The 16891-nt window shown below is 37.5% G+C and overlaps 1 protein-coding gene across 1 annotated transcript; it reads right to left on the bottom strand.

The window, feature by feature from the left end:
- Positions 1–8050: 8050 nt before the first annotated feature.
- LOC138884273 (uncharacterized) lies at positions 8051–11205 on the bottom strand. The gene is made up of 4 exons (XM_070165361.1): positions 10476–11205; positions 9451–10242; positions 9093–9315; positions 8051–8570 (listed from the first exon to the last, which is right to left on the bottom strand). Exons 1-4 carry the CDS (start codon positions 11203–11205, stop codon positions 8051–8053), a joined length of 2265 nt encoding a protein of 754 aa, XP_070021462.1.
- Positions 11206–16891: the final 5686 nt, after the last annotated feature.

Genomic DNA, 16891 nt, shown 5'->3' with positions numbered 1-16891 from the left:
CCATATTTTCCTATAGACCTTTAGGGACCGTCAAATCACAGGCCCGGGTCCGTTTACCCAAAATAATGACCGAAGTCAACTTAAATTCATTTTAAAGCCAAAATTCATCATTTTTCACATATTGGCTTTTCGGCTATGCGCCCGGACTGCGCACGCAAATTGAGGTGAGATAGAAAGAGATTTTTAAGGTCTCAAAACACAGAATTTGTTTTTAAAACAAGTGATGACCTTTTGGGTCATCACTTCTGTGCATCCTTTAATACACGTCTTAAAAAAGGGTAGAAAACACAACTGTCGTGTCATCAATTTCTTAGATCCTGCTGTCACGTCTCTTCATTTCAAATCATTCCATCTCCCTCTAAAACATTGCAATTCTCCGTGCCAAACTGCCATTTCAGAACCGATGTCTATTCCTCTCTCTTTATAATTATCCTCTCCTTTTAAAAACCCTTTTTTCTGCTCTTCTTAACCTTAAGTCTTACACTAGAATCACCCAAAAAGGATCGTCATACCACTTCTTTCAGTGGCTAAGACGACTTCCGATCTCCCTGCCTCAGTTGTAACTACCACTGATCAATCTATGGAACCTTCCACTCTCAATAAGCCTTCCTCACCCTCTAATACTCCTGAGGCTACAATCACAGCTTCCCCAATTTCCCAATCTCTTCCCAATTTAGAAACCCTTGAAACTACTGTTCCGTTCTCCCCATCGTCTAATGTTCCCACTAGTCAACCACTAAGTGGAGAACAAGGTCAAAATCCTGAGGTTACAGAGTTCTGCCATTGTTGCTACTGATTCCATGGTGGTGGAAGCACCGGTTGAGGAAGAGAAAAATGTTGTAACCATGTTTGTGGTATCCGCTGATGGTGTACTGCATGAGATTACATCTAAAAAAAACGAGACACAAAGTGTGGAAGAAGAAGGGGTCATTGTAGCTGTTGAAGGGGACGCAGTAGCAGATACTACTGGGGCATCACATGAGGAACCTGATCCCTCTTCGGAGGACCCAGGTCAGGGCTTTCATTCCCAGGACAGTGCTATTCCCGCATTCGATGCTATGCCCCTAGAAATTCAAGCACATGAAATGAGATCCAGTAATGAGGAAGACCTAGATAGTGTGGCTCTTGATGCATTCATAAGTAAGCGGAGGGTTGTGTCCACCCTTGAGTCTGAAATCAAACGACCTACTACCAGGCTTCAAGTTAAAGTGGCCTATGATTCTGCTCTTCAAAAGGGCAAGAAAAGTAGTCAGAAGAAAAGTAGAAAGTTGGTGTACCTATAAGTGAGGAGGTGATCCCTGTAGTCGAGGTAGAAGAGAAAACCCCAGATGAACCTGGTTCACTTGTTAAACGGTCTTCGAAAAAGATGAAGCCTATTTCAATAGAGAAAGGGTCAACATATAGGTCTAATATGAAAGAGGTGGTGAGTGAGTTTTCCATGTCTGATGAGGATGCCCTAATCAAATCCAAGGGAAAAGGCAAAGTCAGTGGAGAGAAGTCCGGGAAACGCAAGTTTGAATCTTTTGAAGAACCTATTTCTGTGAAGAAAATGAGAAGTGAAGTCAGCCTTGGCTCTAAGTGCCCGAGGCATCAAAAAGTTCTAATGGGTCATACGTTTGACCCACAATCTCTGAGATGGCTGGTTTTGCGACCAAAACACTCACGCAAGTGTACGCGATCTTCAAGTAATATAGTAATAAGTAAAGTATCGTTCCCATGAGGACTTATGATCAACTTATAGACTGATGCAAACTCAAACAATTATCGATTCAAGCTAATTCATCACAAAATACATAAATAACCAATTTACAATTTAACTAGTAGACAAACAATAATACAACGCAAAGTTACTACGCCACTTATGAATTTTTCTTTTAACAATTAATAAAAGAGATATCCCGGGGTTATGGGCTTGCTAGAGATCATGCTATGTTTTTAGCTTAAAAATAATTTATTGAATTATCTGGGTTATTGATTATAGGGTTAATAAATACCCATAAGAATCTGTCGATTTCTTATGCGCCTATTCAAGTTAAATTAATACCTATATTTCTATGGTATTAATATGAACTCAAATGCATTTACAAATCCTATTTCTCAACCAAACAAGACAATTAAGTATAGTTCTATCTTAATCGTGAATCTTTCACCTGATGCCCAAGATCCAGATCTTGCTCTATTTGATTTTATATGCAATCAAGAATTTCCTTTTTCAAGTTTAACTCAAGATTCATAAATAGTATTTCATTGTTAGCTACGCAGTAAAATAATTAACAACATAATCAAATAAACAACCCTTAACGATAATTTCAAGATCATCAATCTAAGCTTCAAACAACATAATCATCTAACACCCATAACCCCAGAATATTTGGGTTTTTAGCTACTCATAATGATACAAACATCAACAATAAAAATCTTAAACATAATATGAGTAAATACTAGGAGAAGGTTTAGAAAAACTCTTTTAATCCTTGCTCCAAGTTGATGTTCCTCCTTGATTCTCTTCTTCAAGATGAATCTCCTTCTTGTTTTTCTCTCCAAAAACAGGTCTCCCTCAATAATGCCACTGCTTTTTACTTTTTAATCGTGTAGGAAGGGGTTTTGACAAGTACGCCCTTTTTAGTTCGAAATAGAATAATTTTGTGATTATTACACATCCGCGGCGCACCCCGCGGTGCCCTGTGCGATGCGTACATGGATTGGACAAAGGCAAAATGCATTTTAACGGAGCAAAATAATGCAGCGAAAATATTTGCACTGCCGCGGCGTGGCAGTGCAATTTTTTGTGCTGTTGCATTTTTTCATTTGTTTTGCTATCCGGACTTTCTTTCCGACCCCCGAACACGATCTCGACTTGATTTATTTAGATTTTACTCAGACTTCAAAGCCCCAAATAAGTCAAATTCATTCAAAATTTATTTCTTAAGTCGGATTAGCTTCCTACAAGGCATAAAGCATGAATTTAGTACAATTCATTATTATTTAAGCTCAAACCTTTGTAAAATGCAATAATTGAAGTGTTGTTACAATGACTAAAACACGAGTTTTTATCCTATGATTAACACCCCACACTTAGACCATTTCTCGTCCTCGAGCAATTGACCTACATTTCACATAAGGACAACCTTTTTATCAAACAATTTCTATAACAACACATGCCGACACTTAAGTACCAATTCATAATAGTTCAACCTCAAGACATGACTCACAAGTGCCACACTTTTTCATAACTTGCTCACTTACTCTAACACAAAGGTCAAAACGTTTCCTTGCTTTCACAAATCATGTGCCCTCCCACAACTAATATAGACTAGTTCCTCTCAATATATTATTCACAAATATTTAGGAACTCAAAATAGGAAGAATTAACTCACTCTCAGAATTGAAATTAATGTGCAACAGATGACATACCATATGCTTGCTCCTAGTGTAATACTCTACTAATTAAGCTTATTCAATCAAGGATCAAATAGGACTTTAATTGGTTGTAATGCAGGCTTAGGAAGGGTGTGATAAATATAGAATGTAGTAGCTACATCTCTTTGAGCACTTCATATATACACCATTTCATTTCACAATTTCAGCATTACTCTTATGTTAAACCATCTCCAACCTTTTTGACATTTTTTATACTAACAACAAATCCCTTTCTTTAAGCACCATAAGTTAGGGAATGTTACTACTGAAAATTCACCCCTATATATATACATATATGAATTATTTTTCACTCTTTATATATATATATATATATATATATATATATATATATATATAAACCAACAAATCTCTTCTCCAACCTTTAATATAAACCAAAACTAGCATACACTAAACTAAAAATAAAACAAAACAAAAACTGCAAACTCAAAAATTTTGAATTTTTCTGATGGATATATATATATATATATTTTCGAATTTCGACTTTATTTTATAACAAGAAAATCCAGCAGGGATCTATACCGAAATTAGGATTACTTACTATCTATCAACACTATAACCTAACAAAACAAACTAAAAGCAATTTTAACAAACTAAACAAAATCAAACAAAATAACTAAACTCAATCAAACAAAATACGAAAAATATAAAAGTAAGTACATTACAATAGGGGCCAACCACCCCACACTTAAAAAATTTGCATTGTCCCTAATGCGAAAAGATAAAAAATAGATCAGAAAAGACTCCCTAAGGCCATTGTCCTAAGCATCGTCATCCTCAAAGGTGCGCAAATATTCCTCGTCATATGAGGGAATAGAGTTCACATCTTCATCCGGTGGGATTTGTCCATGCTGAGCCATTCTTAACCATTATTATTTGAAAGGAGATAAAGGGTGATTTTGTTGCACCTCTTCCAAGTTCACTTCCCCTCTAGAAGCGCGAAGGCGCGGGTCAGCAAATAATATCTGCAAGTCTCTTCCACCCGGACAAACCTTTGATCGGGGTTAAGTGCAGCTGCAGGCGGACCTATCACAGTCGTGACATCAAGCGCCCTGATAGGATATGTTACTTCTATCCGCCGATCATAGTGATACTCTTCTTCAATGAAGTGCGTCCACAATAACCGAGTAATCATACTCGGATAGTGTAGGCGGCGTCCCCAAAAAGGTCTCACCTTTGACATGTGTTCCAGCATAATTTTCCCAAGATCCACCTGCATTCCTGTTAAAAATGCATAAATTAAGCAAACCTTTAGTTTTGATACGTCTGTATTACTTTGTGTTGGCATTATTTTGGCATTTATTATCTTCAAAATGACTCGTGCAGGACGTTGGAATGTTCCCTTTTTCATTTTCTTGTGACACTAATTTGTATCTCTAGTCCACAAGGCAAAGGAATCTTCCCCACATAGCTGTGTACGGATGTCTGGGTAATCTGGTCTATGCACGAACCTCTGGAACATCTTATGTGAATGTTCAGTGAAACCCATTATTTTATTTATGACTTTTGACGGAAATGGGATCACTCTATTTCTGACCCTGACTTGATAGATGGCATCTAAAACACCGCCTGGTTGCCAATTGGCATAAAATTCTTTTACCAAGTTGATGTTCACACTATCACCTTGACGAAACAACCCTTCAAAACCCAAAGCTCGAATGTTAGTATATATGGCATTATACTTACGAGCAAGCTTTGCTTCATCTATGACAACTTCTGGGGTTGGTGGCACAACACGGACGAAGGATTGGAACCATTGTATTGTATGGGCTGGAATAGCCCTGATGCCATATTTGCGCTCTGGCACCTCATCTGCATCTGGGTCAAAGTGTTCCTCTTCCTCCTCCACTGGTGCCGGAGGTGGTGCCTTTCTACCTCCACGTCGGCTAGTAGATGCAGCCTCAGATACGCCAGCGTTTGATCTTTTGCTTGGGCGCCGAGACATTATACCTACACAACATGATATATTAGTTAAAGATACACAAAATTATTTTAAGAGCAAGTGGAGTAAATACCCCACACTTATGTTATATCATGTTGACACTTAACATGTATGACAGAGATTCAGACTACCCTGTTTTTCAATTAGAATGATATAATGCTTATCGACCTACCCAATCATTAAAGAGACTTGCAACAATTAAAAATAAAATAAAAATCAAAAACTAAGCTAGATTTTACAAGCTAAATTAATATTAAACATAAACATAAAAAGAAATTTGTCTATTTTACAAAATTCAAAATTTATATACAAAATATACTACATAGGCACATTAGCATGAATCTTACACCTCATTTTTACATAAAGAAAGCGAAAAAATCATGGTTTGGCCTAATGTTATAGTTGTTATCAATAATAACATCTCGCAATGCAATTTGTTTCTCAATTTGCAACATTACTCAATTTTATGTCACTTAGACATTTTAACAAACACATTGTAAGCATGTCTTTTATTCTTAAAATTTCAACTTCAAAAGAGGCATAATCACCATATCAACAACACCAATATGCCTCTCATCACAACTATAACATCACCACATCTTCACAATAATATTCAATACACAATTTTTCACTTTCTTATATGCATTTTCGGATTAGTACACTCTTTAACAATCTTCAACAAGAAAATCAACTCATTTCACCTCAACACACCTTCAAATTCTCCATAACCCCAAAAAGAATATACAAGCTAATCTTCTAATACTATTTTTAACAATATTAACAAAAGAAACTAAAAGAAGATTATGAACACAATTCTTGCTAGGGTTTATACAAATATACTTGAAAATAAGAAAGAAATACAAAATGAAATACTACTAGTTTGAAGGAAAAGAGAGAAGATAATACTTACCTTGCAAGAAGAAGAAGGATTTGTGGATGAATCTTTGAATGAATTTGTTTGGTTGGGGTGCTTGAGTTTAGTAATAGAGAAGAAGAGAGTTTGGGGAGTGAAATAATGAAATAAAGGGAGGGGGGTTCAGATTTAAGCAATAAATTTTTTTATATAAAACTTGCCAGCCGCGGTGCCCCACACGACGCACCCCACGGCGCGGTAGGCCAAAAATCCTAGATGCTCCGAAAAGTTTGTATTCTGCTTCATCTGTGCAATTTTGCCTGGCGCGGTGTGTAGCACGACACCCCATGCGACGCGGTAGGCTAAATTTTCACTGAGTTAGCCCATTTTTCGATTTTTGGCTCACAATTTACCCCTACATCATTGTACATTGATTTTATGCCAAATTCATGCTTGCACATGACTAAAAACATTATACATCAAAAATCTAATATTTATCAACTACAGTTAAAAGTTAGCGATGTTAGTCATTGGGTTGCCTCCCAACAAACGCCTAATTTAACGTCGCGGCACGACTCAACATGTCATTATGCATCAACCAAATCTATCGAGGTTTTGTGACGTTTAATATCACCACCCCAATAGTGTTTTACTCGCTGCCCATTCACCAAGAATGTACAACTTGAATTTATGTCCCGCAATTCAACTGTTCCATGAGAAGTCACACTTACCACAATGAAAGGGCCTGCCCAACAAGACTTAAGCTTTCCAGGAAAAAGCTTTAGCCTTGAAATAAACAAGAAAACTTCTTGACCCAGCTCAAACTCACGATGTTGGATGTGCTTGTCATGCCACCTCTTGGTCTTTTCTTTATATAACTTGGCATTTTCATAATCATGTAACCGAAACTCATCAAGTTCATTGAGTTGTAGCAGTCGTTTTTCACCGGCTAAGTCCATATCTATATTTAGCTTTTTGATTGCCCAATAAGCTTTGTGTTCTAGCTCAACGGGTAAATGACATGCCTTTCCATAAACCAACCTGCATGGAGAAGTACCTATTGGAGTCTTGCATTCAGTTTGGTAAGCCCACAATGCATCTTCTAACTTACCAGACCAATCTTTCCTATTTGCACTCACTGTTTTCTCCAAAATCTGTTTTACCTCCCTGTTTGACACTTCAACTTGACTACTCGTTTGAGGGTGGTATGCAGTAGCAACCTTGTGTCTTACTCCATATTTTGCTAGAACATTTTTCAAAAATTTGTTGCAAAAGTCTGTTACTCCATCACTTATCAACACCCTTGGAGTTCCAAAACGTGTGAAAATGTGCTTCTTTACAAAGCTTACCACTACCTTTGCATCATTAGTAGGAAGAGTAATGGCCTCCACCCACTTAGACATCAAAGAGCTCTACTACCAAAATATTATGCAAAGGCATCTCGTTCCTCTTCATGATTGTACCTGTTCTTTGACACCTGCCACAATTTTTAACAAAAGCATGTGCATCTTTAAACAATTTTAGCCAGTAAAAACCTAATTGCAAAACCTTTTGTGCAGTTCTGTCTCCACCATGATGACCTCCATACAGAGAAGAATAACAGTCATGCAATATTGCATTCATCTCCTCCTCAGGGACACACCTTCTTACCAATTGATCTGCGCATTGCTTGTATAGAAAAGGCTCGTCCCACATGTAGAATCTCACGTCATATAAAAATCTTCTTCTATGATCAGCTGTGAATTCTGGTGGAGTCACCCCACTTACAATGAAATTCACATAATTAGCATACCACGGGGTTTCATCCGAAGTGATGGCTAGCAAATGTTCGTCAGGAAATGTTTCTTTGATTGATTCTCCTTCAGTGATAAGTGATCTGCAACCTGATTCTCTATCCCTTTTCGATCTCGAATATCCAAGTCAAATTCCTGCAAAAGAAGAACCCATCGGATTAACCTTGGCTTGGCATCTTTCTTTGCAAATAAATACCTGATAGCTGAGTGATCTGTGTAAACTATGACTTTGGTTCCCACTAGATAGGACCTGAACTTATCAAATGCCCATACTATTGCGAGCAACGTTTTTTCAGTAACAGTGTAATTCATTTGAGCTGGATTAAGAGTTCTGCTTGCATAATGAATTGAGTAAAAGATTTTCTCCTTTCGCTGCCCCAAAGCAGCTCTAATGGCTATATCACTTGCATCACACATCAACTCAAATGGAAGTTTCCAATCCGGAGAAATGATAATTGGTGCAATAACTAATCTTCTTTTCATCTCATCAAATGCTTTCAGACAAGCATCATCAAACTTGAAGGTTGTATCTTTCTCAAGAAGCCTGCACAAAGGAGATGAAATTTTTGAAAAATCTTTAATGAAACGACGATAAAAACCTGCATGGCCCAAGAAACTGCGAATGCCTCTAACTGATGTCGGTGGAGGTAATTTTTCAATTTCTTCCACCTTTGCTTTATCTACCTGCAATCCATTCTTGGACACTTTATGCCCTAGGACTATGCCTTCTCTTACCATGAAATGACATTTTTCCCAATTTAGTACCAAATTTGTTTCTTCGCACCTAGCAAGCACCTTGTCAAGATTCATTAAACATTCATCAAAAGAACATCCAAATACAGAAAAATCATCCATAAATACTTCCACAAATCTTTCAACCATATCAGTAAAAATAGCCATCATACACCTTTGAAAAGTCGCAGGTGCATTACAAAGACCAAATAACATTCTTTTAAATGCATATGTCCCACAGGGACATGTAAATGTGGTCTTCTCTTGGTCCTCTGGGGCTATAACAATCTGATTATATCCTGAGTAACCATCCAAAAAACAATAGTATTCTTACCCAGCTAATCTATCAAGCATTTGGTCAATAAAGGGGAGAGGAAAATGGTCTTTTCGGGTGGCATTATTCAATTTTCTATAATCTATGCAAATCCTCCACCCAGTAACAGTTCTAATGGTAATCAAATCATTGTTTTCATGTGTCACTATGGTCATTCCTCCTTTCTTTGGAACACATTGGACTGGACTTACCCATTTGCTATCAGAGATTGGAAATACAATACCTGCATCAAGCCATTTAATCACTTCTTTTCTTACCACCTCTTTCATGTTGGGATTTAGGCGGCGTTGTTGTTCTATGCTCGGCTTGTGTCCTTCCTCTATGAGAATTTTATGCACGCAAAAAGCTGGACTAATACCTTTTATGTCAGACATTGTCCACCCAATTGCTCTTTTATGCTCGCATAGTACTCTCAGCAACTTTTCTTCCTGCAATTCAGATAAGTCAAAAGAAATAATAACAGGTAACGTATCAGAACTACCCAAATAAATATAATGAAGGTGAGAAGGTAAAGGCTTTAGTTCCAATTTTGGAGCTTCTTCAATTGATGGCTTCGGAGGAGGACCATTTGGTCTGTTCAAAGGTTCAAAGGGATTTAAACCTTTCATATATTCACATGATGCATTCAAAAAATGCTTCATCTCTTCAACCTCATCATTAATCTCCAAACTCTCGAACAACACAATTGCTTTCTCTAAAGAATCCTTCAAATATACACTTGGGGCAATACGTTGCTCATCCATCTCCATGACAGATATCATAGACAATTCTTCATACTTGCGAGAAAGTTGAATTGCTTTGTATACATTAAAAACAACTTCCTCGTTGTCAACTCTCATGATCATTTTTCCCTCTCTTACTTTAATTATAGCATTACTTGTATCCAAGAGAGGTCGTCCCAATATAATAGGAACTTTTTCACCTGCTTCAAAATCTAAGATAATGAAATCATTCGGGAAAATGAATTTCCCAATTTTCAGCAGCACATATTCAATCACCTCTTCTGGGTAAGCTATGGACCTGTCTGCTAGTTGCAACATCACAGTGGTGGGTTTTGGAGCTCCCAAACCCAATTTTTTGTACAAGGACAATGGAATCAAATTTATGCTTGCTCCCAAATCACAAAGTGCATGGCCTACATCAGCATTACCTATTCTCAAAGGGATAGTAAAGCTGCCAGGATCCTTAAGCTTTTGAGGAAGATTATTTTGGACCCTTGAAGTGCACTCCTCAGTAAGTGCAACTGTTTCAAATTCAGTCAATCTCCTCTTGTTAGCCACAATATCTTTTATGTATTTGGCATACTTTGGAATATCACGAATCGCATCTACCAATGGAATATTCAATTGAATCTGACTCAACATAGAGAGAAATTTGTTGAACATGCGATCATCATTCTTTTTCTGCAATCTTTGTGTGGCGTTGGAACATTCACAGGCACTAAAACTATATCATCTTTCTTTGCTTCCTGTGTTGTTTTGGGAATCAATTCACCCTCAGGTATAGTCTTGTCTTTTCTCTTCTTTGGAACTTCTTCTAATTCCCTTCCATTTCTAAGTGTAATTGCACTAACTTGCAGATTTTTCTCTGTATCACTTGGAAGAGCACATGCAGGCCTAGTATTTTGATTTGTAGCTAGCTGTCCCATTTGTCTTTCAAGATTTCTGAAATCAGTGCTGAGTTGTTGATTGTCATGCAATAATTTCTTCAACAAATCATTTGTACTTTCTTCTACCTGTTGGGGTGGCCTTTGCGGTTGATTAAAATTTCCTTGGGGTCTATATTGATTCTGATTTGATTGATTTCCACCCCAAGAGAAATTAGGATGATTTCTCCAATTTGCATTGTAAGTGTTCCCATATTGTGGCTGTTGGTTCATCGGACCTCTGCTTTGTTGTCCCACATAATAAATAGATTTAGGATTCGTTGGGCACATGTCACTTGTGTGATTATCACCACATATTTCACAACAAATCGACATTTGTTGAACATGTTGCATTTGTTGTGTCTGGTTCATTGTCATTCTATTCATTTGATTTGCCAATTTTGCTATATCTGCTCTCATGGCGGCAAAATTATCTAGTTCAAGTACCCCTGCTGCTTTCTGTTTCATTGCTCTTCTTGGTTCTCTCCCACCTTGCTAATTATGATCATTAGCAGTGAAGTTGTTTAGCAGAAGTTGTATTTCACTATATGGTCTCGCCATGCAACTACCTTCACAAGCTGAATCAAGATTCATTTTTGAAGTCTCATCTAATCCATCAACAAAAGTATGGCCCAATACCTCATCAGTTTGACAATGATGTGGACAGTCTCAGAGTAGTTTCTTGTATCTTTCCCAAGATTGGCGAAGAGTCTCACCATCCCGTTATTGAAACCCAAGAATCTGGCTCCGCAAAGACTTTGTCTTTTTAGTGGGGGAAAACTTGATTAAAAATTTCTTTGCTAAATCATCCCAAGTATGGATTGAATTAGCAGGCTCCTTCTGCAACCATTCTTTAGCTTACCTCAACAATGAAATAGGAAACAAGGTTAGCCTGACATAGTCCTTGGAAACATTTGGATAGTTGTAAGTATCCGTGATTTCCAAAAAATTCTGAATGTGCCTCTGCGGGTCTTCATGAGATAGACCTACATATTGCCTAGTGGACTGAATCAGCTGTACCATGTACTGTTTAAGCTCAAAGTGACCAGTGATATCAGGCTTCACAATAGCCTGAGTCATATTAGCAAGATTTGGCCTTGCAGCTTCTATCACCAGACGCCCTCCATTACCTGCCATCACTGTTGGCTGTGGTTGAACTAAAATGTCCAACTCTCTTTCTGTTTCGTATCTAGCTTCCAACTCCTTCCTCACTCTATGAAGTGTTATTTCAATTTTAGGATCAAGAGGGAAGAAATTGCTTGTGCTTCTACTCCTCCGCATTCAAGAGAAGAGCCTGCGTGATACAAACAAAATGAACTGAAAATTAATACTTAAACCAATAGCTGATAAAAGCTTAACTTAGTCAAGTAGCTGATTTCCAAGTCCCCGGCAACAACGCCAAAAACTTGTTGCGACCAAAATACTCACGCAAGTGTACGCGATCTTCAAGTAATATAGTAATAAGTAAAGTATCATTCCCACGAGGACTTATGATCAACTTATAGACTGATGCAAACTCAAACAATTATCGATTCAAGCTAATTCATCACAAAATACATAAATAACCAATTTACAATTTAACTAGTAGACAAACAATAATACAATGCAAAGTTACAATGCCACTTATGAATTTTTCTTTTAACAATTAATAAAAGAGATATCCCGGGGTTATGGGCTTGCTAGAGATCATGCTACGTTTTTAGCTTAAAAATGATTTATTAAATTATCTGGGTTATTGATTATAGGGTTAATAATACCCATAAGAATATGTCGATTTCTTATGCGCCTATTCAAGTTAAATTAATACCTATATTTCTATGGTATTAATATTAACTCAAATGCATTTACAAATCCTATTTCTCAACCATACAAGGCAATTAAATATAGTTCTATCTTAATCGCGAATCTTTCACCCGATGCCCAGGATCCAGATCTTGCTCTATTTGATTCTATATGCAATCAAGAATTTCCTTTTTCAAGTTTAACTCAAGATTCGTAAATAGTATTTCACTGTTAGCTACGCAGTAACATAATTAACAGTAGAATCAAATAAACAACCCTTAACGATAATTTCAAGATCATCAATCTAAGCTTCAAACAACATAATCATCTAACACCCATAAACCCAGAATATTTGGGTTTTTAGCTACTCATAATGATACAAACACCAACAATAAAAATCTTAAACATAATATGAGTAAATACTAGGAGAAGGTTTAGAAAAACTCTTTTAATCCTTTCTCCAAGTTGATGTTCCTCTTTGATTCTCTTCTTAAAGATGAATCTCCTTCTTGTTTTTCTCTCCAAAAACAGGTCTCCCTCAATAATGGCACTTATTTTGCCTTTTTAATCGTGCAGGAAGTGGTTTTGATAAGTATGCCCTTTGTAGTCCGAAATAGAATAATTTTGTGATTTTTACACACCCGCGGTGCACCCCGCGATGCCCCGTGCGATGCGTACATGGATTAGACAAAGGCTATGGAGCAAAACAATGCAGTGAAAATATTTGCACTACCGCGACACCCCACGCGGCGCCCCCCGTGGCGCGGCAGTGCAATTTTTTGTGCTGTTGCATTTTTTCATTTGTTTTGCTATCCGGGCTTCCTTTGCGACCCCCGAACACGATCTCGACTTGATTTATTTAGCTTTTTCTCAGACTTCAAAGCCCCAAATCAGTCAAATTCATCCCAAATTTATTTCTTAAGTCGGATTAGCTTCCTGCAAGGTATAAAGCATGAATTTAGTACAATTCATTATTATTTAAGCTCAAACCTTTGTAAAATGCAATAATTAAAGTGTTGTTACAATGACTAAAACACGAGTTTTTAGCCTATGATCAACTGGAATGCATCAAATTCTGGAAATGGTCGAGTTTCAACGTTGGGTGCATCTATTTCAAATTGATGCACCTAAGGTATATGAGGAGGAGGTACAAAGTTTCTTTGCTAGACTTTTTCCAGTTGATACTGACAATATTTGTGCTTTGGTCAATGGGGTGGACATCGTCTTTGATGTAAAGTTGCTTGGAGATATTTTAATAGTTCCTACTGCTGGTGTGTCTAGTGTAAGAGATGTGTGTCAGTATAACTTTAGAAATGCAGTGGTAAAAGACAATGCTAACCAGATAGGGGACCAGATCCATAAGAAACCCCTACTCCCTGTTTACCAGCTGCTGTTTGAATTGGTTAACAAAGTTATATTGCCTCGAGCTGAAAGGAGGTTATTGACTTCTACGTCTGACCTATTCTTGATGGAGAAACTGCATAGTTTTACTCCTCTGAGTCTTCATGCTATTATGATTGAACACATGCAAAAGGTTGCCACTTTCAAAGATGGTAATCATGGTCTTCCCTATGGGTTCCTGCTGACTCCAGTGTTCAAATTCTTTAAAGTCCCACTGGGGACGGGCAAAGTGGAGACTAGGAAGCAGACCTTCTCACAAACAGCTTTGGAAGACTGCAAGTGTGTGGAAAAGTATGGGAGGGGGGGGGGTAGGAATTACATCAACCGTCTCACAGCTTATAAATGCTCAGAACAGTGCAACTAAGGAAATTCGTCGGTTGAAGGCCAGAAATGCTATCCTGGAAGGTCAGCAAGCCCGAGGGGTTCCTACGTTGAATGATAAAGTGGCTCGTTTAACACAGGAGAATGTTGATCTCAAGGCGCAAGTAGAGAACCTGAAAGCAGAACTGCTCAATGAGCAAAAGTTGGCAAACGCTCGAATAGACCTCGTTCTCCAAACACTTGCTGCAGCTACCAAGCCTTTTACTCCTAGTGCCCCCTAAGTACTCCTTCAGTGACCAGCTTCTGGATATGTTTATTATGTTTTTTTTGATGTTTTGGCGGATGTTTTTTTTTTCTGTGTAGTTGGGATGAAACACTACTGCTACCGTTAACAAGTCCAATGTTGCCTTTTGCTTTTTCCAAGCAGAGGCATATTTAAAGCTTTATTAATATCAACCCTCATTTTATTATGTCCAAACTCTCTTTCTGTGTTCTATTATCTATCATGATTATGTGCATATATGTGGCATGAGTTAGCTTAGTTGGACTTCTTTGTGGTGGTATTCTGTCTTTTTAATGATGCCAAAAGGGGGAAAATCAACTCAGGGGGAACATTTCCTCTGTTACTTAAACTGGTTTCTTACTACTCTAAATCCACTATATAAATGTTAAGTTTGTCATAATCAAAAAGGGGGAAATTGATAGGTTTTAAATATTCTTGCCTTATGTTTTGATGATCTAACAAACTTACTATTAAGAACCAGATAGGGAACCTGACCTACTTGGACTATACTGCAAGCTATAACGGATTCCAGCTAAAGGTGAACGGCTACAACTTCAGGAGCTAGGAACCCACACAAGGACCTAATGCTCTTGTGGTTTCCTCATAGCAGTACAAAGTCAATTAGACACAGCTAGAAATAAAGTGACTGACGACACTGTTTCTGCCGCACTGCACTATCTCCAGCGCCCACTCATTCTCTAACCAAATAAAGTGCTTATATCATTTCAAGTGATGTGATCAAGATGTACCTACAATGAGTTTTATACAAAGCATCACTTGAAGGTTTTAGTTTCTCATTCAAGCTCCTTGCCAAAACAGAGAAATCAATCCTCTCAAGCTTGAAGAACAAAGTTGAAGGCAACTACGGACCAGTTCCTAAAAGATAGCTTATTCTTGTCCTAGTTGAGTTGTAACTTTGTTATTGTACTTGTTATATCTCCTAAACCACTTAGCTAGAAGTGTTTGATTAGGAATCCGCTTGTAAATTCGTAAACTCCTTGAGTTTATGTTGTGACTAGATTTAGTCATAAGTAAAAGTCTTTGTAATTGTAGAATTACAAAGTGGCTTGTAGTGAAAGCATAACAAGTTAGAAAAAGCCTTTGTAACTAGGAAGTTACAAAGTGGCTTGTGGTAAGAGTACTACAAGTTAGTTGAGTAAATCCTTTGCAATAGGAGTCATTGCAAAGTGGCTTGTAATAGGTTCTTTACAAGTTAGTGAAGTTAAAAGCCTATAGGTATAGGTCGTGGTTTTTTGATCCCCTTGTGTGGAATTTTTCCACGTAAAAATCCTCTGCCTTATTTACATATTGTTTTATTAGCATTCTCAACAGAATCTTGTAGAGGACCAGGTACTCTACTATTTGGTAGACTCATACAAACTAACAATAACAATCAATGTGCTTTGGGATTCACGTGAAATACAAAGGTTTGATATATGTCAATTCATAAACAATGCAACAAATAGAGGGTGATGGGTTTGAACGGATCAAAAGTATTTTTTGTGATAAGGTTGATAGAGAAAGTGGTTAACCAATAACAAGCAAGGTCTTCCAAGTGGAAATCAAAGTTATCATGGCAAGTGAAGGAGCAATAGACCTCAAGGCCAAGGCCAGTGGCATACGTCAGGAAAGAACAACAAGCGCACTGAGTTGGTAACAATCAACGTACTTTGGGATTCATGTGAAATACAAAGGTTCGGTATACTTCAATTCATGAACAAACAACAGATAGAGGGTGTTGGATTTGAACAGATCAAAGGTATTTTCTGTGATAAGGTTGACAGAGGAAGTGGTTAACTAATAACAAGCAAGGTCTTCCAAGTGGAAATCAAAGTTATCATGGCAAGTGAAGGAGCAATAAACCTCAAGGCCAAGGCGACAAACCAACCACCATATTTATAGCTCACAAGTTTTCTTTGTTTGAAACAGGGACGAAAATTGTGTCCAAATCAAAGCTTGGATGTTTGAATTTTTTCAAGTATCGTGCCCAAATTTTGTCAGCACAAAGGCGGTTTGAGAAGGGAAAAGAAAAATTTGTTCGATTTGTAGGAACCCTCCATGAGGAAAAGTATGGTTCAGGGACAAGGAATTTTGTTCGTTCTGCAGAGATCCTCCAGGAAGAGAGCATGGCTCAGGTAAGTTTATTCTCGGCTCTTCAGGACCCTCCTAGATAATGAAATTTAGTTTTAAGTGTTCAGGACCCTCCTAGATAATGAGATTTAATTTTAAGTTGTCAGGACCATCCTGTATAATGGGATTTAGTTTTAAGTTGTTGGACCCTCATAGATAATGAGATTTAGCATAAGTTTTACCTTTAGGAAATATAATTTAGCTTCAAAGTTGTTACCTTTAAGATGAGATTCAATT

The sequence above is a fragment of the Nicotiana sylvestris genome, chromosome 2 (genome assembly GCF_000393655.2).
Source record: "Nicotiana sylvestris chromosome 2, ASM39365v2, whole genome shotgun sequence".
Lineage (NCBI taxonomy): Eukaryota > Viridiplantae > Streptophyta > Magnoliopsida > Solanales > Solanaceae > Nicotiana > Nicotiana sylvestris.
Note: the sequence above shows the minus strand (reverse complement) of the source record. Positions and strands in the feature narration are given on the sequence as shown.